Here is a 25,596-nt window from a genome sequence, read left to right on the forward strand (position 1 = left end):
AAGCTCGCCTTGTATAGTTAATAAGCCATAAGCCGTTGCATTAGCTAACTTCTCCACCTCCCCTGACACATTCAGTATTGCTTTTTCCAATTCACTAACACCTAAACCAGGTATAAACCAACGCACAAATGCATGGAATCCTGTTGGTCGTTCAATTAAAGGATTTAAAATAGTTCTTTTAGTACGTCCATAGAAAGACCTATGCCATAACGTTCCATTTATTTCTCTGGGAATGATCTCCATATCGGGTACAACTAGGCCTAAAGTGCATCTTCCTCGCCACTTTTTGGGTAAAATTTTGTACGCATGTTCTCCACACAGCCAATAGGCTCCTGGGAGACTCAAAATCAATTGATTTCTGTTTTTAATAGCAGTGAGATTATCACATCGTAAAGTCCAATTTCCCAAATAGGTTCCAGTAGAATCACGATTTTCAACACAATGAATATAAGTATTGTTCTCCAATCGTGTATGAGCCAATGATAAAGCATGAGTGGTAAAATTACTTCTTAATATTGTTGTATTCCAAATATGACCAATAGTAGTATTAACATGAATAGGGATACCAATCAAATTTACTCCATGTGCTACTGATCTAGGTAAGGCTGAACAAATCCAACAATCACTGACATTTAGATTCTGGGCAAACGATTGCATTATTGATACATGAGAATTATCTGTCCAATAACGATAGTGGCCTAATTCATAAGAGACATGTGGCTGTAAAGACCTTCGGTGTCTCATCTGCTGAGTATGGCTACTTGTGTCATGCCAGGACATAGGTCCCCATTTTACCTCTTGCCAATGTGTATGAACTAATTTAAACCCGTCCCGAGGGTACGCAATGGAGAATTTATGACAGCACGAATTGTTGAAGCCGGGGAGCATACCCACACACCAGATTCCAGTACCACTGCTTGGTTCTCTAAAATTAATATTATGGTTAACCCATACCGCTCGGAGCCGAGGAGGAGGTACTCTGGGGTATGAAGGATAAGAAAATCGTGCTCTAATGCAAAAACTAAAATTAGCTCGAGTACTACCGGGGATATACCATCGAAATGTGCCAAAAGGGGTTCGGACATTGTTGAGTTGTAATAAGTCAGTATTTCTTTCTCCTTCTATGATGAATTCACGCTGAGTCGTAGAAACCTCTTTCGTTTTCAAAGTTACCTGATGTCCAGTCAAAATGTCCCGATAGGAGAATTCATACTGGTACCGATGTCCTGAAGCTATGCAGACGAGGAAGAAAAGGATGCAGAGACCTTTTTCACATGAGTATGATGGATCCATGCCTCTTTACCCTTGACCTTGATAGCATAAAGAGAAGTTAACAACACACAATAGGGCCCTTCCCATTTGGGCTCCATTTTATGTTTCCGTTTAAACACTTTCACCATTACCATATCTCCTGGAATAATATCATGTACTTTAACATCTCTTGGTAATCCTTGATAACAATAAGCATATTGCTGAATTCTCTTAAAAGAATCTTGTAAATACAACAAATATTGAGTAATATTCTCTTCCCCTTCCAAAAGTGCAGTTTTTGCTGAGACATATGTTCCTGGTACTGCCACTACTCTCCCAAATAAAACCTCAGCTGGACTAATTTTTAAAGGCTCCCTAGGGGATGTTCTCAAATCCCATAAGACTAAAGGTAATGCATCTGGCCATTTGAGTCCTGTTTGTGACATTACTTTGCCTAATCTATCTTTAATAGTCCTATTCATTCTCTCTACCTTTCCGGATGACTGTGGATGATACGGTGTATGTGCCGCCATAGTAATTCCCAGTGTCTTTGACAATTCGGCCATCATTGAGGAAACAAAATGTGTTCCCCTGTCTGAGTCTATTTCTTCTGGGACTCCGTACCTTGGAATTAAGTCTCGTAACAGAATTTTAATCACAGTTTTTGTATCATTCTTTCGTGTAGGAAATGCTTCCACCCAGCCAGACAAATGATCCACAATAACTAACATATATTTAAATCCCAATACTGGTGGCATTTCAGCAAAGTCAATTTGAAGTTTCTGAAAAGGATATTCAGCTGGAGGTCTCTTCCCTTCTTCCATCCTGGGTCTGGTTATCCCGTACTTTTGACATATTTCACATCCTGCAGCAATTCGTCTAGCTGCTGCATATACTCCCGGTGCTATCCACAAACGATCAATCTGATTTGCAATATTTCCTGGACCGCCATGGCTTCTATCATGATACCACCTTACTAAAGTTAGCAAATATTTATGTGGTAACATAGGTTTATCACCAATCATCCAAATCCCATCCTTTTGAACAGCTCCCATACGCATCCACACCTCCAGTTCCTCTTTATTCATTTCTGTATAAAGTGTCTTAGGGTCCGATAGCAGTGGTATAGTTTGTACAGTCATAATAGGAACACTATAATTAGGGTGCACAGCAGCTGCTCTAGCTGCCGCATCTGCAAGTTGGTTTCCTTTTGCTAACGCATGTTTTTTAGAGCTGTGTGCAGGTATGTAAACTACAGCAATCTCTCGTGGTTCTTGTATAGCCAGTAATAGGTCATTTATTAGCTCACCGTGAGCTATTGTTCTCCCTGCAGAGGTCAGAAAGCCTCGCTCTCTCCAGAGCATGCCGATAGCATGGCAAATTCCAAAAGCATACTTTGAGTCCGTGTATATATTTACCTTCTTGCCGCGTGCTAATCGTGCCGCTCTACAGAGCGCAATAAGTTCTGCTCCTTGTGCTCCCAACCCGCTTGGGAGAGATTCTGCTAGTAGAACAGTTGTCTCAGTTGTCACAGCAAATCCGGTGTATCGCTTTCCTGCAATGTAATAACTAGAACCGTCAGTAAACAAGTTTAACTCAGGCTCTGTTAATGGCTCATCCTTTAAGTCTTCCCTCGGTCGTGAGACTGAGTGAATCACCTGCACACAATCGTGTTTATTTTGTTCTCCAGTTGAATCAGGGAGTAAGGTGGCTGGATTCAAAGGTTTTGATCGCTCTAAGGTGATATTATCAGCTAGGAGCAAAATGACTTCGTAGCGGTGAGCGCGCTGTGGAGAAAGGGATTTTTCTGCATACCTTTTAAGCAAGATTTCTACTTCATGCGGAACCTTTACAACCAGGGGATGTCCCAAGACAATGGTCCGGACTTTCTCGGTGAGTTCTGCCGCTGCAGCCACAGCTCGAATGCAATAGGGAGTTCCCCTCACAACAGGATCTAATGACTGTGAGTAATAGGCGACAGGCCGCTCGTAAGGTCCAAATTTTTGAACTAAAACTCCTTTTGCAATTCCTCTTGATTCGGTAACATATAAGGTAAACGGCTTACCATAGTCGGGCAGTCCCAAAGCCGGTGCGGATACCAGCGCCTGTTTAATAGCCTGGAAAGCTTGCTGCATTTCATCAGTCCATGGTATCGGTTCGATGGCCTGGTCCTTAGTAGCTTCTTGTAAAGGTTTAACAATTTCACTATACCCTATAATCCATGGTCGGCAAAATCCAGCCTGTCCTAAAAATGCCCTCATCTGTTTCTTTGTGATTGGCCTAGGTACTGCTTGTACAGCATTAATTCGTTCTGGATCAATTTTCCTTACCCCTGAAGCTAATACATACCCTAAATACTTTACCTCAGGCTTACAAAACTGCAATTTGGAAAGGGAGACTTTATGTCCTTTTTCATACAATTTATTACATAAATACTTTGTGTCTTCTATGCAAGCTTCTTTTGTTGCACTAGCAATAAGTAAATCATCAACATATTGAACCAACACCGATTTTTGAGGTAAAATAACATCCTTTAAATCATTTTTCAAAATCTGTGAGAACAAAGTTGGTGAACTCGTAAACCCCTGAGGTAACCGAGTCCACGTTAACTGTTTCCCTTCCCATGTGAAAGCAAAGATCTCTTGGCTTTCCTCAGCAATAGGTATACTAAAGAAAGCTCCCGTCAGATCCATTACAGTATACCACCTGGACCATTCTGGTATTTCAGTTAATATTAGTGAAGGGTCAGGAACTACAGGGTGCAGGGCTTCAACATGTTCATTAATTGCTCTTAAATCTTGTACAAAACGATATTCAGGGTTCCCGTCCTCATCCTTTCTATTTTTAGAAACAGGCAGAATAGGAGTATTATATGGACTAATAATGGGTCTCAATATCCCTTCATCAATAAAATACTGAATTTGTTTCTTTAAACTAGGTAATGCTTCTGTCGCAATCGGGTACTGTTTAATTGAGGGCGGTGGTCCAGCTTTTGTCTTGATTACCACTGGTTTTGCAGATTTCAAAAATCCTATATCCTTACTACTATGACTCCACAAACCGGAGGGTATGTCTTTTAAGTCATCTGGAATTTCAATTTTCTGTTTCTGTTCTCTTTCTACAGCTAGTACATTCCCCAAAAAGTAAAGTTTCATCCCTTTTGAATTCAAATCTAATTTAGTGCCTAGTTCTCGGAGGACATCTCTTCCTAATAGGGATATTGGAGAAGTGGGTGAAATAACAAACTGTGCCCATGTCATCCGTCCTGACAAGGTTACAGGCAGTGGTTTACTCAAGTATTTCTCTTCTACCCCTAAAACTCCCTTGACAGTAACAGTTTCTAGTGATTTTTCAGGCAAATCAAAATTTAACAAACTTAAAGTTGCTCCTGTATCTACTAAGAATGTAACTTCTAGCCCATCTACTTCTGCGATTACATGACCTTCTGGACTCAGAGTAACAGCCATCCTCCTGTTATTGCGAGTGAGTTCGTCGCAAGCCTCCCACTCCTGAATCTATATGAGGCCCAGATGCGTCTGTCACCGGATAACCCTGGGGGGTTAGAAAAGGTCGAGGTCTGAGGGGGCATTCTCGCTGCATATGTCCAAAATCTCCACATCAATAACATACAATTTCTCCACCAATCTGGGGTGGAAATCCTCGTCTCCTTCCCCGATTTCCTCTACCTCTGCCTCTAGCATTTTGCCACCTATTCTGTTGAGCTGACTGAGTAATCGCAGCTGCCAAAAAAGCCATATCTTCTCGTTTTTCCTGCCTCTCACGTTTCCTCTCGGTCTCTCTCTCTCGTTCCTGTCGCTTTCGCTCCTCATCCTTCTCTTTTTGCATTTTCTCCTGTCTCTCCTGATCTCGCCCATTGTATACAAACGTAGCAACAGATAATATTTTTTGCAACCCCTCTGCCTGCCATCCCGGCATATGTTTCTTAAAATACTTATTAATATCGGGTGCAGCCTGATTTACAAACACACTAATTGCAAGCGGCTCTTGAAAAGTCTGCTCTGTCATACCCCCATACTTAAGTAAAACAGAACGAAGTCTATGCCAATAATCACTGGGATGTTCATCCAACCGTTGCTGACATTCCTGTACTTTGGACCAATTAGTAACCCGCTCGACACACTGGCGTACAGCCTCTAGCAAACCCTGTGTAGCCGTTCTCCAAGCCTGAAGCTCATCCTGTCTAACAATATTCCATTTCGGATCAGCTATGGGCCATACGGGTCTTCCTGGATTAGTATTTGATAACTCTCTATCCTTAGCCATGATCTTCTCTCTCTCTTCTACAGTAAATAATTCCTGTAACAGAGTCTGTATGTCCTCCCAATTAGGTTTATAATCTCTGAAAATACTAGACAACATCTTAGCACATTTTTCCGCATCCTCCCATAAACGCGGCATTTTCTCTTGCCATAGCATCAAATCTCCCGGTTTCCAAGGCTGATGTACTGCTGCTGCTAATAGAGGTGGTACATCAGGGCCGGTATCAGGACCAACCCTCGGATTAGAATGAAATTCAATAGTCATCGGATACTGCCCCACTTCTTTATTATTTCCATCTTTTTCCCGATCAGAATTATACCCACCCTGATGTAATTCATCAAAATATGCTAATAATTCAGTTTTGCTAGTAGCCTTCCCCAACTTAATTTGATTTCTTTTATCAGCCCAATTTATCCACACATATAAATAATCCATTTGATAAGGATTTCTATCTTGGAGTATTCGCCGCATGGTAGCAAGACGTTTATCATCAAACGTCCCCTCAGGTGGCCATACTTCGTCGGGACCAGCCCCACGAACCCGGGTTAAGAATGGCCAGTCATCCTGACACAGAGTGATCACTCGCTTCTTTTTTAACCCCACAACACCTTCAATCTTACTCCAGTTACACAAAATTTCCTCTAAGGGTGAACCCTTAATTATAGACGGCGATCCCCCCATAACTATTCTCCAAATAGAAATCCAAGGTCCAGTGAGAATTGCAGCCACTCTGTAATGAGGAAAATAAACCTCAGAAAAATAGAACCCCAAACCCCCCAAAAATAAGAAGCCTCGGGGACTCGAACCCCAAAAATAGGACTCGAACCCTTAAAAGAGTGGATGCACTTCCCCCTGGATATAATAAAAAATTTAGGCACTTACCCCAATCAACGCCTAGAGTCCCATCTGGGGTGCCAAACTGTTGCAGAAAGGAACCAGGTCGAGACTCGAACTCGTGGGTACTCCAGGGTTGATTTTATTAACAAGCTCAGTGCTCAGGTGAAACATGCATACAGAGCTTGGGTCACTCCTAGTGAATGACCCTTAAGCTTTACAAACGTCCTATATTTATATGATTAGGTAAACATTACATCATTTATGTTATTCATTTCTCGTGATTAATCAATACATCTTCAGTCCTTCTTTCTCGTGTTTCATCCTAGGCCCAGGCTTCATGCTTCACGTGTTACTCTTCTTTTGAACTTGTCCAGAAATTCATTATCTTCTTTCATCCGAGCCATCCGGGCTAGACCAGTCCATTCCATCTGTCTTATGGTTAAACTATACATTTTAACTGATTAACTACTAAATAGCAATGTCAGCACTATTATTGTCTACCTCTGCTGTTTCATAACTTCACAATACTCTAACACCCCTACATGGGTCATGGTTCAGGGCTATACAGGGGATACTTGAGTAGCATATTGGTTGAGAAATTTACCATTTTTCCTAACATAAAGAAATATAAAACTTTGCTGCCCTTTCCTTCTCTCTCTGGTGTAGTTCATTTTGTAACAAGTAGAGTTGGCAACAGCGCCGTTCTCAAGCAAAACTATTTTAGAATCCAGCAAGTTACTTCTTTCACTGACTTGGCATGGTTCGGCTATAGAGATGAATATAGCCCGCACAGTGAATGGCTTGTACAATACCTCTTCATCTGCACCACTATGTGAGCTCATCCTGTGCAGCAGGAGAAGAACAGCTGGAAGCTGGAGGTGCTGCAGGCCCAGCTGGAGGGCGAGCGGCTCCACTGCCAGGAGCTGCAGCGCCGCTGGGCTGCCGAGAGATGTGAACTGCAGAAGGCGGCAGAGCGGGAGCGGCAGCTGCTGACCGACCAACTGCGCTGTGCCTGGGAGAAGCAGCAGGCCCAGGAAGAGCAGCAGCTGAAGGAGTGGGAGCAGCGGCAGCGGGTGACGGGGACCCGGCAGCTGCTGCTCTGGAAGGAGGCCGAGCTGCGCGCGACAAAGGAGCTGCTGCAGCGTGATTGCGATGCAGCCCTGCGCCAGGCTCGGGAGCTGCAGCAGCAGCTGGCCAAGGTGCTAAGGAACCCCCCCAGCAGCGAGGCGGCCCATGCCCAGCTGCAGGACGTCCTCAGCAAGCTGCGCTGGGAGACGAATGGTGAGCAGCCCGCCTGCATCCGCCACCTCCAGCATCAGCTGGAGCTGGAGAGGAGGCTCTTCACCTATTACATCGTGGGGAGCTGGGCAGATGTGCTCCGTAACGCAATGTCCTGCTCCCAAGAAAAGGAGGGAGCTCTGCACTGCCACCGTGCAGAGCAGGGCTCCAGTCGACTTGCCGTGAAGGACGCTCACGTCCAGGTAAGATGACACACTGAGAGAGTGGGGATTGTTCAGCCTGGGGAGGGGAGGCTCTGGAGAAACCACAGAGCGGCCCTCCAGTGCCTGAAGGAGAACTGGGGAAAGCTGGAGATGTACTGGTTGTAAGGGAGGGTAGTGATACAACAAAGGACAGTGCCCTGAAAGTAGAAGAGGGGAGATCTGGATGAGATATAAGAAGACAGGACACCATGAGGGGGCAGAGGCGCTGGCACAGGCTGCCCAGAGAGGCTGTGGTTGCCACACGCCTGGCAATGCCCCAGGCCAGGCTGGACGCACCTTTGGGCAACCTGACCTAGTGGAAGTTGTCCCTGCCCTTGGCATGGGCTTGGAACGGGAGAGTCTTGAAGGCCCCTTCCTACACAAACCATTCTGTTATTCTATGGTTTTCTGGTTCTAGGTGCCAGAGACAGCCAAGGAAGACCTGGGGATCCCGGGCAGCCGGCCCTCTCCCCGCCGGGGCCCGGCACAGCCCCCCGCCTGCCCTGCGCAGCGGGAGGAGAAGAGGCAGGAGCTGAAGGCACTGCAGGCCCAGCTGGAGGGCGAGCGGCTCCGCTCCCAGGAGCTGCAGCGCCGCTGCGCTGCTGAGAGACGTGAGCGGCAGGAGGCGGCAGAGCGGGAGCGGCAGCTGCTGGCCGACAAACTGCGCTCCAAGTGGGAGCAGGTGCGGGTGTCAAAGCTGCAGCGCCTGCGGGAGCAGAGCCTGAGGCAGTGGCAAGCAGAGATCTGCCAACTGCTGCAGGAGAAGGAGGCCCAGCTGCACCAGATGCAGGAGCTGCTGCAGAAGCGGCGCAACGACACCATCCGCCAGGCATGGCAACTGCAGCGGCAGCTGGCGGAGGCGCTGCTGAGGAGCGACAGCAGCAGAGCGGACCGCAGAATGCAGCAGGAAGTCCAGCGGCAGCTCTGCTGGAAGTCCCGTGCAGAGCAGGCCGTGGAGAGCAAGCGCCTCCAGTGTGAGCTGCAGGAGCAGAGAAGACGCTTCCTGCAGTACATCCTGGAGCACGTGGAGGGGCAGCCACGCGTCTTCTTCAACAGGGCCAGGGCCTGCCATCGGGCTGTAGCAGAGGTGGGTGTTCAGGCTACAGAACAACAAGAGGCCTGCCCACCTGAGCGCAGGGAGCAGCAGGAGCAGAACACCCATCTGCTGAGTAAGCTGAAGGAGCTGCAGAGACGGTGCAGCCTCCTTGAAGAGAAGAGCAGAAGCTCTCAGCAGATGTGGGAGGAGGTGGAGTGGCTCAAGGACAAGATGCGTACGCTCTGCCTCCGTACCCAGCAGCTGCTGGAAATAGTCTGGCAGCTCAAGGAGGCCTCTTCCGCATCCAAAGACACCACAGAGAAGGCAGAGGAGGTCAACCAGCTGCAGGGACAGCATTTGGAAAAGGAGGCTGCAGAGCAACAAGAGGCCTGCCCACCTGAGCACAGAGAGCAGCAGGAGCAGAACACCCATCTGCTGAGGAAGCTAAAGGAGCTGCATAGACAGTGCAGCCTCCTTGGAGAGAAGTGCTGCCTGCTGAGGAGCAGAAGCTCTCAGCAGATGTGGGAGGAGGTCGAGCGGCTCAAGGACAAGATGCGTACGCTCTGCCTCTGTACCCAGCAGCTGCTGGAAATAGTCCAGCACCTCAAGGAGGCCTCTTCCACATCCAAAGAGGCCACAGAGAAGGCAGAGGACATCAACCAGCTGCAGGGACAGCATCTGGAAAAGGAGAATGAGACGGCCAAGGAAGACCCGGGGTTCCCAGGCAGCACAAGCAGCAAGCTGCTGGAGCAGTGCAGCTACCTCCAACAAGCCCTGAGCAACCTGGAGAGTCACTGCCAGGCCCTGAAGGCCCAGAACCACCTGCTGAGAGACCTCCAGCAGGCTGACATCAAGCTTGGAGTGCTCAGCAAGAGTCTGGAGGAAAAATGCACACAGCTCCAGGAGATGGGGAAAAAGCTGAGGCCACACAGAAATCCCAAACAGGAATGCCCCAATCCCCAGGAAAAGCCGGGGGAGTCAAAAGAGTGGCCAGTGGCAGTCTGCATCTACATTTTCGCAGACCATCACCACCAAAACGAAGATTCTTAGCTCGTCACAGCTACAAAATCCTTATGAGGGCCCTAATGAGGACCCAGAAAACGAGCTTCCACTGACACCTGGACAATACGTTTACATCTGTGGAGACATGGATGAGGATGGCTGGTTTCTGGGAGAGCTGACGGATGGCACAAGAGGACTGGTCCCTTCCAATCTGGTGGAAGAAGTTTCAGACGATGACCTGGATATCACCGTGCCTCCAGGGCTTCGTGATCTCCTGCTGGATACCGATGATGAAGAGAGACCAGGCAGCAGGAGCAGGGGCAGAAAGTGATGGTCACCATCCAGAAATCTGTGTCCGTGTGTTGGCTCAGCCTGGGGGACGCCGAGATTCCTCTCCATAAGACAGCAACATCCCATCAAGATTCCACCTTTCTGGATGAAGGCTACCTCATGCTCCACTTGATGTTCAAGTGGAGTGTGGTCCATCAGCAGGAAGGCCTTAAAAATTCATCCCTTGTAAGACTGAGAATTTATTACACTGGACTGGAATAAAACAACAAAAAACAACAAAAACGCCAAAACAACTTTAAAAAATTTGTATATTGTATATTATTTATATATATTATATATTATAATATATGATTATATAATATATATATTATAATATACATAATATACATTATATACATAATATATATAATATAATAAACACAATAATAAATTATATAATATATATAATATATATTATAATATTAAAAAAATTCTAATAAAAATAACCAAACCCAAAAAGTGTGTCCAGTCTTCTTGTTTTTAGACAGTCTGCTTTTGTAAACGTACAAGGAAAGGTAGAGGCTGAGGAAAGCCTCCAAAGTCTTTCTCAAGTGCTCTACCTACAAGTATTAGAATCAAGAGAGAAAGGAATCATCACTGCTTGCCTCTGTTCTTTGGGACACCTGAAGTACCTTGGAAGGCCGCACTTCCTGAGCCCTACAGACAGTCTGTCCCAAAGCAGCTGTTTGATCATTTCCATTGGGTGACAATGCATAGCGCTTGCATCGTCTGCAGGCACAGACTCAGATGCAAATCCACATCCTTAACTGTAGGTCCGTACATCCTTTATATACATGCTCTAGCTCCTACTTGAAATTTTCTGTCTGTCCCTATATGTCAGCAGGGCAATTAGCAAGTCTCCTTCACGTCTAGACACCAACTGCCCATACAAGTGCGTGTGATAATGCACGCGGCTGCCGCCAGCACTCTGTGTAAAGAGAAACTGTCAGAGAGCTGCACATCAGGGAGGGGTTCCTTGGTCTCAGCCTCTGCTTGCTTTTCTGGCTGGCTGTGAGGGACGCTCACAACCAGGTGAGACAGTGGAGATCTCTGGGAGATAGGACAGTTACATTCCTTGGAGCCAGATGTGAGTTCTTCATTCTTGAGAGTTGAATTCTCTTCTGGTGACACAGCCGGTGAGACACAGACAGAGGGACGCCAGTGGACTGTTTGTTCTTGCCCACTTGTGTGTATGCACATGGCTGTGAGCAAGGCTGTGCACATCTTCATGCACAAATGAGCGTGCACGGAGCCGTGGACAGTGCTGGGGTTGCACACATGTGAGTGTGCATGGGTGAGTCCATTAGTGCACGCATGTGGGAGGGTGTGCAAGGATGAGGTGGTACGTGTGTGTGTGTGTGTGCAAGGATGGGGTGGTACGTGTGTGTGTGTGTGTGTGTATGTGTGCAGGGATGGGGTGGTACGTGTGTGTGTGTGTGTGTGTGTGTGTGCAGGGATGGGGTGGTACATGTGTGTGTGTGTGTGTGTGAGTGCAGGGATGGGGTGGTATGTGTGTGTGTGTGTGTGTGTGCAGGGATGGGGTGGTACGTGTGTGTGTGTGTGTGTGTGTGTGTGTGCAGGGATGGGGTGGTACGTGTGTGTGTGTGTGTGTGTGTGTGTGCAGGGATGGGGTGGAACGTGTGTGTGTGTGTGTGTGTGTGCAGGGATGGGGTGGTACGTGTGTGTGTGTGTGTGTGTGTGTGCAGGGATGGGGTGGTACGTGTGTGTGTGTGTGTGTGTGTGCAAGGAAGGGGTGGTACATGTGTGTGTGTGTGTGTGTGCAGGGATGGGGTGGTACGTGTGTGTGTGTGTGTGTGTGAGTGCAGGGAGAGAGTGGTATGTGTGTGTGTGTGTGTGTGTGTGTGTGAGTGCAGGGAGAGGGTGGTATGTGTGTGTGTGTGTGTGTGTGTGTGTGCGCGCAGGGATGGGTTGATACGTGTGTGTGTGTGTGTGTGTGCAGGGATGGGGTGATACATGTGTGTGTGTGTGTGTGCAGGGATGGGGTGGAATGTGTGTGTGTGTGTGTGTGTGCAAGGATGGGGTGGTACGTGTGTGTGTGTGAGTGCAGGGATGGGGTGGTACGTGTGTATGTGTGTGTGTGTGTGTGTGTGCAAGGATGGGGTGGTATGTGTGTGTGTGTGTGTGTGCAAGGATGGGGTGGTATGTGTGTGTGTGTGTGTATGTGTGCAGGGATGGGGTGGTATGTGTGTGTGTGTGTGTGTGTGTGCAGGGATGGGGTGGTACATGTGTGTGTGTGTGTGTGTGTGAGTGCAGGGATGGGGTGGTACGTGTGTGTGTGTGTGTGTGTGTGTGTGCAGGGATGGGGTGGAACGTGTGTGTGTGTGTGTGTGTGTGCAGGGATGGGGTGGTACGTGTGTGTGTGTGTGTGTGTGTGTGCAAGGATGGGGTGGTATGTGTGTGTGTGTGTGTGTGTGCAGGGATGGGGTGGTACGTGTGTGTGTGTGTGTGTGTGTGTGTGCAGGGATGGGGTGGTACGTGTGTGTGTGTGTGTGTGTGTGTGTGTGCAGGGATGGGGTGGAACGTGTGTGTGTGTGTGTGTGTGTGTGTGTGTGCAGGGATGGGGTGGAACGTGTGTGTGTGTGTGTGTGTGTGTGTGTGTGTGTGTGTGTGCAGGGATGGGGTGGTACGTGTGTGTGTGTGTGTGTGTGTGTGTGTGTGTGCAGGGATGGGGTGGTACGTGTGTGTGTGTGTGTGTGTGTGCAGGGATGGGGTGGAACGTGTGTGTGTGTGTGTGTGTGTGTGTGTGTGTGCAGGGATGGGGTGGTACGTGTGTGTGTGTGTGTGTGTGTGTGTGTGCAGGGATGGGGTGGTACGTGTGTGTGTGTGTGTGTGTGTGCAGGGATGGGGTGGAACGTGTGTGTGTGTGTGTGTGTGTGTGTGTGTGTGTGTGTGCAGGGATGGGGTGGTACGTGTGTGTGTGTGTGTGTGTGTGCAGGGATGGGGTGGTGGCCATTTGCACGAGCACAGAGGTGTGCAAAGCGGTGGGCGATTGCTCCGTTGAAGCAAGAAGCAAGCGTGACAGTGCTCCAGTTGTAAGGAAGTGCATTGCTGGAACAGGGCAGAGCTGAGCCTGCAACTGCAGCCTCCTTTGCACAGCCCAGCTCTCAGAGGGTGAGACAGTTGTGCTTCCTGAGCAGCTCAGGGACGTTGTGGACAGAAGCAGCCGAGTCCAAAGTTCCTGGTGTGAAGTGCTCCGAACATCGGGCTCTCTGGGCGAGCTCCCGGCTGACAGCACTGCTCCCCTCTGCCCTCGCCCGGGCCTGCTGGGAGCTGCAGGGCCTGCTGGGAGCTGCAGGCCCCGCAGGAACTACCACTCCCAGGATGCTGTGCGGCAGCACCGGGCGCCGCCATGACAGTGCTGTGTGCAGTGCTGTGCAGGGCTGGGCCTGTGGGCTCAGGGCACCGGGTGCTCCTTCCCTGAGCCTGCCAGGAGGTAAGGCACCGTGAGGGTGGTTTGGGGGAGACCAAAAGACGTAGAGAGGACGTAGGTGGGACATGGAGGTGAGATAGATGGGGCATGAACTGGATCTAGAGAGAGGGGTGAGAAGGCAAGGTGGATATCCGACAGGTGGGGACAGGGGCCTGTACAGGTCAAGGGCCAAGTCCAGCTCTGCAAGCACAGCAACATGTCGGGGACGCCGGGCTGCGGCTGGGGATGGAGCAGAGCAAGATGGAGAAAGGGGGGAACATTCAGGGAGCGAAGAAATCTCCAAGTGGGGCTTTCTCCATAGCTCAGCCTGCAGCGCAGCCACACGACCTAGGCAGGCCTCAGACTGGGATCCTGCTGCTGGGTGCTGCAGGGTGCAGCCTGGCTCAGTCCTCTCTGCACCTGGGGACTGATGGCTGTGTCTGGGATGGCAGTGAGCCTCCTCCACTCCAGGCTGAGCCACTCAGCTCTCCCAGAATTCCCGTCCATCCCCCTTTCTCATCCCTCCATTCCCACGCAGAACTGACTGAGGAGGGGAGGGATGGGTCCAATGGTGGTGGCAGATCTGGGACACTGCCCTTTCTGCTGCCCTTTCACATTGCCCTGAAGGTGGGCCCGGGGGCCTGGGGAGGTGGGCTTTGTAACTGAAGGAGCGGCTGCAGGCAGGCAGAAATATAGCAAAGACATTTAATAATTGAACATAGCAAACAGTCAAGAAATGACAGTATTCCCAACCATTTCCCACCCTAACAATCCTTTCTGATCCCACCCTCTAAAACTCCCACCCCCAATCAACTTCCCTCCCTCTGCCAAAAACCTCCCAGCCCCCTGTTGTAATCCAAGAAGAATGGCAGCAGCCATGGATCAAGAGAAGGACTTGACAGAGCAGCAGCTGTGGAGCAGGATAAAGAGCAAACCGTGTTGGTGGTGGATGCGGCAGGCAGTGCCAGCAGGGCGTCCCCTGCTTCAAAGTGCACCTTTCCTCTCTCACCCACCACACATTCTCTCCTGCATTCAGGGTCTGAGGGATTTCTTCCAATTGTACTCCATATCCGCATGGCCAGTGCGTGATACAGAGCCCAAGTGGAACACCTGCTTGGAAAATGAAATCAACTCTCCCATTCAGTTCTATGAGCGTGCGCCTTCCTCTCAAGTGATGCGTGGTCATATTTGAAAAATCCAAATTAGTTGGATATAAGAGAGGTAATAGCATCATAACCGAGCATTGCTAATACATTCAATGATTATCCCGCAGATTCCAGCACCATTGGTAACATCAGACCCCATTGGATTCACATCCAATCTATTAACATAGTAGAAGCACAAGATAACCTGGATAATGCCTAATAACTCTGGTTCCTGAGACAGTAGTTGGCAAACCTGAAGGCAAAAGGTCAGCGTGCTAGGACAAACAGCCAGACAGCAGTATGGTTAAATATGGCTGCGTCCATCGACTGCCCGAAAAGCCATGCTTTTATAGCAGACAGACGAGGGTGTTTAAAAACCACAGACACCAATTGGAGGAAAGCTACCGCAATAACAACCCCTGGTCAAAGATCCCCCTTGAAAGCCACAAGCTACTCATTCTTTTCCTAGAGGTGTCCTTGGTTCTCATGCTGTTTCTCCCTCCACAGCTGCTGCTCTGTGAAGCCCTTCTCTTGATGCATGGCTGCTGCTCTGTAAAATTCTTCTGGTATTACAATGGCCCCCCAGATTCCCACCCCAATAATTCCTTCCTCCAAATTGCAACACTGAATTTCAGAGTGTAACATTATCAGAGTACAATTTCTCCCCCAGAATTGCCACTGCACCAAGTTCCTTCCTCATCTCCCTTTCTGCTCTTCTCGTCTGCGCGTCTTCCTTACTTTCATCCTGTCCTTTTTCTTCTGGTGATGGATATCTTCAGGCTGGAGGAGCTCTTGTCTTGCTGCAGCCACCCCAGCATCCCTTGCCAGCTGTGCTGTGCCCAAACTCATCCTCGCTGATCCATGCCAGCCGATCATCAATGTCTGCGATGTCCTCCGGGCTGCCTGCGCTTGTTGTCACTGCTGGAACAGCAGTCTGGAAAAGGCAATCTGGAAAAGTAAGTTCTTTGTACTTGAAAACTTCTCAGTTCTTTCTGATCTCGATATACAAAGAAGTTCCAAGTCCCTGTAGCTTTTGTGTTTTCTTTTGCAGAAGGATTCTGTGATTCTGTGTGATTCTGGATGATCTTTGAGATCCTTTTCAACCCAGGCCATTCTATGACTGTACAGTTCCATACTGGAACAAATATAAAATGCTAACTATGTAAAACATGGAGTAAAACCTGTGTGATTTGTCCACACCAGGAGGTGATTAGAAAACAATTTGTAAGCTACAAAGCTGCTTGCTGGAAAGGAAAAGAAAATAAAACTACAAGAATAAGGGAAAACATTTCTTCCTGAAAATAGGAAGAATAATGGACCTGCCATGAAATTTGGGTGAAGCTGCCTGATTTTATGAAGCTATTCACATTATTTTCTTGGTGCTGTGTTTCCCAAATGAGTGGTTTCTGGCTCTGCTTCAGCACCAGTCTGCATGTGAACATCAACTCTATTCACCATCTGGGAAGATTAGGACTTCCCTTCTCCCACCAGCACCACTGAATTACAGTTACTCAGTGGTTAAACAAAGGAATCCTTAAAGAAGGGTTTACAGCTGTCCTGTTATCTGAAGTGCTTGGGGCATTCTGATACTATTAAGCTCTATGTATTAACAAGTTAAAAATTAAAGGTAGGCATCTGATTGTTGTGACAGTTTCTAAGTTATTTGGAAAGCTGTACCACCCAACCACATCTATTTGATGGAGGTGACAAAGCTCAGTTTAATTTCTGACTGCTGTTTAAATTCTGAAGCTCGAGCTGGTTCCTGGAGCAGAAAAAGCTCGGAAGCTGTCCCTCCTACAAGCAGGCACCTCTGAGCAAAATATGACATCTCAGTTTCTGATGGTAAGGTCAGGAGATCTGATACCAGCGTCTAGCTTTCGGCTTCATGCTATGTTAGTGGGACCTTTGGCATCTAGCACTTAATGATCTTGAAGGTTTCTTCCAACCCAAGCCCTCCCATGATCCTATGATTCTGTGATTTCATTCAGGTTTATTAAGATGAGATGAGTTCTCCTAAATGTGCTGTTCTCCATATGATTATAATTGGAGTCTAGATGGGTGACTGAAACCAGACACCAAACTTTCTGATGGCCAAAATGAAATGAAATCAATCCTTTACTGTGTCAGTAGTCTGTAACTAGAGCCCATCAGGTAATTCCCAGCCTCCTGCCTGTATCAGTGGCTGCACACAGTGAAAAAGTCTGATGGGATTTTAACCTCTAAAATGTTCCAAAGCAACCAGAGGGTGAATATATTCACTATGCAAATACCTACAGGGATAAGCTTGTCATGTATGTCCTCAGGAAGCACAGTAGTTAATGGTGGGACTCAGTAGGTCATGCTGAAAGTTGAGTCTGCTGATCTTGAAGGTCTTTTCCAGCCTAAATGACCTTATGCTAATATTTCTGTATTTATTTCTGTTCAGCTCCCAGAAAACCTCCCACCCAGCCCCCAGTTGACCCCGTGGTGAAAAATAAAACAGAAACCTCAGTGACGCTGGCATGGTCCCCTCCGAAGATGCACCTCCCCATTCCAATCCATGGCTACATGTGGAACCCAATAAACTAACTGGCTTCACGTGGGTGAGGTGCCACGAGTCTCATGTCCCCGTCCCAGAGTTCACGGTGAGCAATCTGTCTGAAGAGGCTGATGATCAGTTCCGAGTGTCTGCAGTCAATGCGCATGGACAGAGCCCGTCTCTGGAATTCCCAGGGAGCGTGCACCTTGGTAAGAACAAAAACCCCAATGGAAATGGGTCAGTGTGTGCTGAGCAGCTGTGTTGGCTCCCTAAAGATGTTTCCTTTGACTTTAAGGATAGTAGTGCATTAACACACCAAAGGCTTTCCTTTATTCCTAGTTCTCCTATCTCATATCAACCTCCAGCTACCACTAAAGTGATACAAGTTATGTTTCTGTGACAGAGAGATGAATATCCTTATCTTTTGATATCTCACATGTGCAAGAGGCAGAACTTTCTGTAACAGACCTTAAGCACAGAAGTGCTTCTTCCAGCACTCATGCAAAGGGAGAAGTAGAAATGTACCTATGATTTAATCTTCCATCTCTAAATGAGATACCAGACTTGCATCTAAAGAGCATTAAGACAAACATGTTGTTCTTCCTCAGACCCAGTCCTGGCTGTGAAATCCCCCCTAACAACTGGTGAAGCTGTACCTGGAGGGGATGCCATGTTTACTATTGACCTTACAACAACGTGTTGCGGCACTTGGTACCTCAATGGTAAAGTCTCACAGGAAAGCGAGACCTGGATCATCAAGAGAACCCAAACTACTCACAGCCTAATCATAAAGAACGTCACCAAGAACGATGATGGAGCAGAAGTGAAATTTGTTGCCAAAAATGTTGATGTCAGCACCAAGATGAGAGTGAGAGGTATTTGCTTTGATCCTTCTCCTTTCCTCTTACAGTCAATGCATAGTTGCTGTGATCTGATGATTAGAACTGGGGCTGCAGGCATTCACTGACTGTATCAAATACCTGAAATTGCATCACATGGACTGACGTGAGTCCTGGTAATGACCTAAACATGATAGCACTGAGTGTAGGGTAAGCCAGTCTACCCAGCTGCTTGGTATCTGAACCAGATTGCTTCATGCCAGCTGATGAATGTCTGCAGTTCACAGCTCTTGGCCAGTGCATTCAGTCAGCAGGTTTACCACTGCATCACCATGGAGCAGTACTTTCAGCTCCAGGTTCAGACAGCCTTTCTGATTGCACTGGAATAGTTTAGAAGTAGGGGAGCAATCATTCCAATAATAACTCTTTCAATCAGATTTGCGTGACCAAATAGAACAAATAAACATTCATGATGGGAGGAGCTGTTTGTCATTGGGTGGAAACCTCTGCAGAAGCATGTTTAGAGCATTCTTAATCAGTAGAAGGAGATGTTTGGTTGATTTTTACTTACTAAATCCTGCAAGAAGACCAAATGAAATATCTTGAATTGCTCAGCACTGACACAATGATGAGTGCAGGAACAAAAGGTGATACTTTTTCAGAGATGTTGCAGCAAACATTGACCACGTTAGCCTGATATCAATTGAAATAACGAGGCCTTTGCTCCTGACAGGTGCTGCAGTGAGATTTACCAATAAGGGCAAAGATGTAGAAAAGATCTCCGCTCGGCTGCGTGAGGAAGCCAAACTGCAGGCTGAGCTTTCAGACACAGGTGCTACTGTGGAGTGGATGAAGGATGGGAAGGAGCTCAAGGCCAGTGAAAAATATGAACTGCACATTGTGGGGAAGAAACACACCCTGAAAATTCACAATGACTCAATGGATGATGCTGCAAGTTATCAGTGCATCTGTGAGGGGGATAAAATGCTCTATCAGCTTTCAGTGAAAGGTATGTGACAGTCTGGGCTGTCCTCTTCCAGCCCAGGGCCAGCAGACTGCATTCACCTGACTCCCCGACAGTCCAGCTGTTGTCAGACAGCATCTGGGGTGTTTTCAGTGGCTGTTTTGACTTGAACTGGCCAATCTGCTTTGTAGAGCCATTTGATTTCTGTGTTCTGTCCTGTGATTCGTCCCTAAGATATAGAGGAAGTCAAGGGAAAGATAGGAAAAAGAACATCCCAGCCTTCCTGCTCTTCTGTCAGGGTGGCCATGAGAGATGATGTCAACAGCTCTTTTTGTAGCAGTGATCCCAAACGTAGAAGAGACCTGTGAAGAGTCACAGGGATGTTTACTTAGCTGTCATTCCATGGTGGGCTTTTTCTTACACAGATGTAGAGAGAAACTGAACTTTCCCACGCAGGGAAAGTCTGTTTTGCTTCAGGGTGTAGGTCTGATCTCTGAGATCCACACGCTGGGCCTTGATTGCAATAAATGAGAGCCCTTTGTTTGCTCCAGTGGAAGACTTTCCATTTCTGCAGTACCCTCTGCAGATGACACAAATGCAAATGAACCTTCTTCCCAGCAACAATTGCCTTTTTCTTTTTTACACTGAGTATGCATGAGGCTCTTCATCATATTCTCCTTGCTTGTCACACTTGTTGATCCATGGAGAAAAAACAAATCCCTAGAGTAGTGTATGCACTTTGACACTGGAGAGCTTACTTAATTGCTTCTTCTCAAAGACCAAACTCCAGAGAGGCATGGAGACAGCTCCAAACAGAATTGAATAATGGGACTAAATTTATGGAGAAAAGAACTTCCTGCCAAGGCTTGTCAGCTAGTCTTAATTTTGCTTTTCTTCTCTCTCTTTGTCATGTTAGCATAATATTTCATAATGGCAGGTCTGCCCCCAGAATTAACTGGCACAGGCTGCCCAGGGGTAACTATCACATGTTTATGTGTTTTGATGTTTCACAGTGGGTCTTAAGTAAAAGGAACTCAGGTTTTGGTTGCCTGCAGGTCAGATGTTCTTTTGGGTTCAATATGTTTGCATAGTGACTTGCAACCATGGGACTGGTGTTCAAGGACCCTCTTGGTTCCTTCAGTTCCTAGGTTCTTTCTTGCCTAGATTTGACACTTTGTTTCAACAGAATAGCTGATATTCTCTAGTGAAGGCTATTAGTTTGGGCACAAGTGGTAACCTAAACCTGTTCCAACCTGTGCATACAAAGCTGCAAGATGGTCTCATTTCAGTCCCTCAGTCAATACTTTTTCTTTTTTTCCCTCAGAGCCAAAACCTGTGTTTATAAACCAGTAGCAGGTGCTGAAAGAGGTGAGTGTCAGCTGTCCAGGCTCAACGTGGACGTCAAGTGGTTCAAGGTATGGCATGTAATGGTATTTTCCTTTCTGACTTCTCTGGAAATGAATGAGAGGCTTTAATTTCACTTCCAAGGGATGCGAGTCTGAGCTTTTGCTTGATAGCTTTTGCACTGCCCTCTTCTCTTTATGCTCTTTTACTTGCCCAGATCAGCACTCTTTGTTATTATGTCCTGAGTTCATTTATCAAGTTGAAATGGAAGTTTGTTTTGGGTTTCTTGTGAACTCCTGAGGTCTTGCTGCACAAAATATTGTTGGTTGGAGTACAGTCTTGAGCTTCAACTCTAACACAGAAATTCTCAGCCAGGATTTTGTAGCCTTGTTGTGAACTGGGTTTTTGGGTGAAATCTCAGTTTTCTTTGCACCTGACAGTGTGAGAATTTGCTCTGGCACTTTGTGTACCTCCCCAGTGCTCAGCTGTTCCTTCCCTTACTTGAGGATAACGTCATTTATTCAAGGTGATGTCCAAACGGGCTTGTTAACAGTCCTCCGCAGTGCTCTAAGCTGTCATAGGTCAGCCAGAATTTCTGCATGTTCTATAGCCATTCCTACATGTTGAAAACACTGCACTGTGCTTAAGCTTCAGCATATGTTCCAGTAAGCACAGTTCCATTAATTCTAGGGGAGTGGGTGAATTAAGCATTGATCTGAAGGCTGCATTTGCTCAGTGCAGAGATGGAAGGACTAATGGAGATCTGACTTTGATATTTTCCCTTCTAGGATGGGAAGGAGCTCCGTCAAAGTAAAAAAGTGAGCATTACTTCCCAGGGAAATAAGAGAAGTCTCATTATTCACAAGTGGTGAACTCTCATTTTCTCTCTCAGTCTGCAACCAGGTTGGTTTGCTGTTTCAGTCCTGGCTGTTTTATGCAGGAACTCTGCTCCTGAGGTTAATCCAAGTTGTATCCAGGCCCTTCAGAAGGAAAGGGAAATAGTAGAACAGAAATAAGTTCTGATTCTGACATAAATAAGTGCAGACCTGGAGAGTTAAAAGGGATTGTGTGATGTTCAAGGGATTTTGAAGCAAAGATGTCCCCTAGGTAAGATTTGTGGCTGACATTCCCCATACATTGTGGGCACACAAGCTAAGGAGAGACTAGTGATGAGCATGCAGAGAAGCCAATGGTTCAGACAGGTTTGTAGTGACACGACATTGTAGAGTTCTGTCTAGTTCTCCTTGGCATAGTTTGGAAAATAGAGATGAGGTAATTGGTGGTAACCAATATGGGTTCCTCAAATTCAAGCCATGCCTGACAAACTTGGTGGCCTTTCATGATGGAGTAACAGCATCAGTGGATAATGGGAGAGCAACTGACATCATCTACTTGGACTTGTGCAGAGCATTTGATCCCGTCCTGCATGACATCCTGGTCACCAAAGTGGAGAAAAATGGTTTTGATGGATGGACCAGTTGCAGGATAGGGAACTGTCTGGATGGTCACACTCAGAGAGTTGCAGTGAGTAGCTGAGTGTCCAGGTGGAGGGTGGTGTTGGGACCAGTGTTATTTAACATTTTTGTAGGCAACATGGACAGTGGAATCAAATGCAGCCTCAGCAAGTTTGCAGATGACACCAAGCTGAGCGGTGCTGTTGATGTGCTAGAGGGAAGGGATGCTACCCAGAGGGACCTGGACAGGCTGGAGAGGTGGGCCCTTGGCAGCCTCATGAACTTGAGTGTGGCCAAGTACAAGGCCCTGCACCTGGGTCAGGGCAATCCCAAGCACAGGCACAGGCTTAGAGGAGAATGATTTGAGAGAAGCCTTGACCCTGAGGAGAAGAGTTGGTCTGGAGGGAGGTGTCCCTGCCTATAGCAGGGGGATTGGAACTAAATGACCTTAAAGATTCAGTCAGTTCTATTGTTTTTCTACCCTTAATTTTGCTTGGAAGGTTTTAGAATAAATTAGATTCTGGTTTCCATGAAGACTGTTTGCAGGGAGCTCCGTTGTAGCTAGTAAGTCTGTCTTTAAGTTCAAGGGCAATAATGCATTGACTGTGTTGAAGACAGACAAGACTCAGGAATGGATGATGGTTTAGAATAAAACAAAATCCTACTTATTTTCTATGCAAATATGTGTAAGGAAAAGATGCTGCACTCAGTTCTGGAAATACCCTGACAAATATATCTCTAGTGCTTCACAGCTGGAGATATCAAGATTGTTAAAGCACTGGAAGATGTGGAAGTGAATGAATATGGGAGTGCATCTTTTGTCTGTGAGATTTCACTCGATGAGGTTCAGAGCCAGTGGTACAAAGAGGACAACAAGCTGAAGGCTGATGACAACATCAGAATGCGGCAAGATGGTAGGGTGTAAGAGGGGGATTTTTCTCCTGAGTGGGGGGTGGGTTGGAGATCAAGCATATAAGACATCTGAAATGAAGTGAAGATTGTTCAGAAGGGAGTTCCCCTTTTGTTTTGGGACTGAGGTTAGGGTGGAACAAGTGACAGGTGGGAAGCTTAGTGTGGGAAGTGTGATGCTATCCCACCATCCCACACTGCCAGGAGCAGGTAGGAAATGAGTGCAGTTCTTTCCAAAGTGGGGGTGACCAGGGCAGTCAGTTCACCTCTCCAAAGAGGTTTTGTCTGACAGTGAGTGTGATCCTTCTGTCTCAGGTACTTTAATGGTGACGGTGGCCGCATTCGGTCAGTCCTTGTAGAAGCCATGTTTAGATTCCGCTTTGGTGGGGATGTGGATGTGGGGGAATGGGTGGTTTCATTGACATGAGAGAACAGGCAGTGATGCTGTGAAACCAGATGGATGATGCTCAGCCTGGCCATGTGCCTCAGAGCTCTTTGCTCAAGGAAGCCAAGTGTAGTTGTGGGTTTGCTCTCAAGAGCACAGTTTGGTAGGGATGAGTTGGAGGTTGGACTAGATGACCTTAGTGGTCTTTTCCAGCCTTAGTGACTCTGTGGTTCTCTGCTTCAGGAAAGACCTACTCGCTGACTTATACACGTGTCCAAGTCAAGGATGCAGCAGAAATGAAATCTGTAGCAGAAAAAGTGCCCATCTTACAGTGAAAGGTACTTATGCTTCTGATGACGATTTTGCTTAAATTATCTTATGTTATAAACCAGCCAACAACTTTTGCTTTAATGTCAAGGAGGTTAAACACCACCAGAACCATTCACAGAAATTAAAACTCCTACCTACCTACCTTTCTGCCCACAAAATATGCAGCTTCTCTTTTGGAATTTACTTTTGCTAAGTAAAACAGATTATTTTCTTAGGTGGTGGATTTTCTACCTCTAGACTTCAGATTTGTGTTTGAACGTTGAGGGATAAAAACATAGCTTGACTTTTTCTTCATTTTCTCTGTATGTTTGAAAAGAGCACAGGGTTTGTTTTTTTTTTAATATATACAATGCTAGGTATATATATGATGTTAAGTGTGATAAAGAAAAGGGAGACATTTGAGTTAGCACACTACTCAAGAGTTCAGTCCCCACCTTTGCCACTGTTACAATTATAAGGGCAAGAAAATCCTGGAAAATGAATTTCTCCTAAGTAGAGTCATTACATTTGAGCTACAGAGACCTTTACTAGGAGAAAACTTGTTGTTCAGAGCTAAGTTGCTGTATTTATCCAAAATAATTATCAACGTCCGTGTTTCATTGAACCTATATTCCATTTCGTAATGCGAGGATTTTGATAGCGGTATGGGAAGGTCATGGTTTGATTTGGATGTTGGACTGGGAATCAGAAGATCTGGGCTCTCTTCAGGTTGTCAGTCTTATTGTCTGACTTCTTAACAACATTCCTTTCTTTCTATTATTTTTAATGACGTTTTAAGGCATTCTGAGCTGATAGGTGTAGTGTTCTTTTGCAGTAATGCTGACGTGAGTAAGTAGGGTGATAATGTAAGGGTATTTTACATTCCTTCTAAATCTCTGCTTTCTCTTGTTCCATCCTTCTTAAAGAGCAATCCATTAATCTAGTAAAGGAGCTGTGTGATGAGGATGTGACTGAGCCTGAAGAAGCCAAATTTGAATGCGAGATATCCATTCCTTCTGTGAAACCTCCCAAGTGGTATCTACGTGGGGAAGTCTTACAGGCTGGCAGAAACTTGATTATGCAGCAAGAAGGCACCATCCACCAGCTGACCATACCGAAAACCACCACTGATATGACAAGCACCATTCAGTTCTCAATTGGCAAATCAAAATCCACAGCAACTCTGCTCGTCAGAGGTAACATATCCTGGCTTGGTTTACATCATGAAGATGAAGAATTAATAAACGTACAGCCTTCCTTCACTGGGGTCTTTGAAATATTGTGTGTGTGTCTGGAGGGTCTGCTCCATTTCCAGTTCAAAGTCGTTGGACACTAAATGAGACAGCTGCATCTCAGTAAAAGATCTGTTTGAATAGCTGTGATGTGCTTACTATTCAGATCTACAGAGCTGAGGTTTTGTCCTTGGCTATACCAAAGAGGTCAAATCAGGTGAAATTAATTGTATTTCAGAACTAGACAAGTTGAAGTTTGGTAGGACATAAGTTTGATGCCATTTCTCATTGATTTCATCTGAAAGAAACTTCCAGGCTTTTTGTCCGCTGTTGTCCCCAGCGTAAGATTATCCATTCACATCCTAAAGTACTTGTTATATTTTTAACTCTCTCTTATTTGAATAAAAGCCTCAACAATTTGGAGCAATTTAATAAGCACAGAACAAGAGCTGGACCTTGCATTTGGTAGATAATATACAGTATTACTTTATAGAAATGTAGTCAATGGCATTCCCTATAGACAATCGTTTTTTTTATCTTTAGTTCAAATAGTTCAATATTCAATAATAGTTCAAAAAACCATTGTGAACATGAGATTAATTGAAATGGAGCAGACGCAAGAGACTTTCCTCTTCTTCCAATTGTCCTCATCCTTTCTTCTCTTCCATCCCTGCTTTGCAGATTACCATATACAAATCACCAGGAAGCTGGAGGACAAGACAGCTTTGGAACGTCATTCTGTCATCCTGTCCTGTGACTTCAGGCCTTCTCCAAAGGTTGTGAAATGGTTCAAGGGCCACACACCCATCGTGCCCTCTGAGAAGTACAAGATCAAGAGGGATAAGCATT

At 46.5% G+C, this 25,596-nt stretch overlaps 2 protein-coding genes, 1 long non-coding RNA gene and 1 pseudogene across 7 annotated transcripts; 3 read left to right on the forward strand and 1 right to left on the reverse strand.

Annotated features, from left to right (window-relative positions):
* Window positions 1-4,596: 4,596 nt before the first annotated feature.
* Window positions 4,597-6,973, reverse strand: LOC146760378 (uncharacterized; annotated as a pseudogene). The gene has a single exon (XR_014947685.1). The product of XR_014947685.1 is annotated as an uncharacterized LOC146760378 (transcript).
* Window positions 6,974-6,977: 4 nt separating this feature from the next.
* LOC146760379 (uncharacterized) lies at window positions 6,978-10,594 on the forward strand. The gene is made up of 2 exons (XM_085551542.1): window positions 6,978-7,850; window positions 8,269-10,594. Exons 1-2 carry the CDS (start codon window positions 7,758-7,760, stop codon window positions 9,934-9,936), a joined length of 1,761 nt encoding a protein of 586 aa, XP_085407668.1. The 5' UTR covers window positions 6,978-7,757; the 3' UTR covers window positions 9,937-10,594.
* Window positions 10,595-13,574: 2,980 nt separating this feature from the next.
* On the forward strand, window positions 13,575-17,510 carry LOC146760380 (uncharacterized). 3 transcript variants are annotated; one of them, XR_014947634.1, is made up of 3 exons: window positions 13,575-13,672; window positions 15,573-15,749; window positions 17,219-17,510. It is a non-coding gene; the product is annotated as an uncharacterized LOC146760380 (long non-coding RNA). The 3 variants fall into 3 exon arrangements; XR_014947635.1 differs by lacking the exon at window positions 17,219-17,510 and adding an exon at window positions 15,845-16,495; XR_014947633.1 differs by lacking the exon at window positions 17,219-17,510 and adding an exon at window positions 15,824-16,491.
* Window positions 17,511-18,776: 1,266 nt separating this feature from the next.
* On the forward strand, window positions 18,777-24,699 carry LOC146760381 (titin-like). Of its 2 annotated transcripts, XR_014947637.1 has the most exons (6): window positions 18,777-19,159; window positions 20,439-20,529; window positions 21,247-21,361; window positions 22,655-22,826; window positions 23,450-23,544; window positions 24,442-24,699. XR_014947637.1 is itself a non-coding variant. In XM_085551359.1 (4 exons), the coding sequence occupies exons 1-3, from the start codon at window positions 20,389-20,391 to the stop codon at window positions 23,539-23,541; spliced, it is 405 nt and encodes a 134-aa protein (XP_085407485.1). In that variant the 5' UTR covers window positions 19,635-20,388; the 3' UTR covers window positions 23,542-23,544; window positions 24,442-24,699. The 2 variants fall into 2 exon arrangements, 1 of the variants encoding a protein (XP_085407485.1); XM_085551359.1 differs by lacking the exons at window positions 18,777-19,159; window positions 21,247-21,361 and having other exon boundaries at window positions 19,635-20,529.
* Window positions 24,700-25,596: the final 897 nt, after the last annotated feature.

Source organism: Coturnix japonica, chromosome 6 (assembly GCF_054131305.1).
Source record: "Coturnix japonica strain WE chromosome 6, WE-NBRP24, whole genome shotgun sequence".
NCBI classification, from domain to species: domain Eukaryota; kingdom Metazoa; phylum Chordata; class Aves; order Galliformes; family Phasianidae; genus Coturnix; species Coturnix japonica.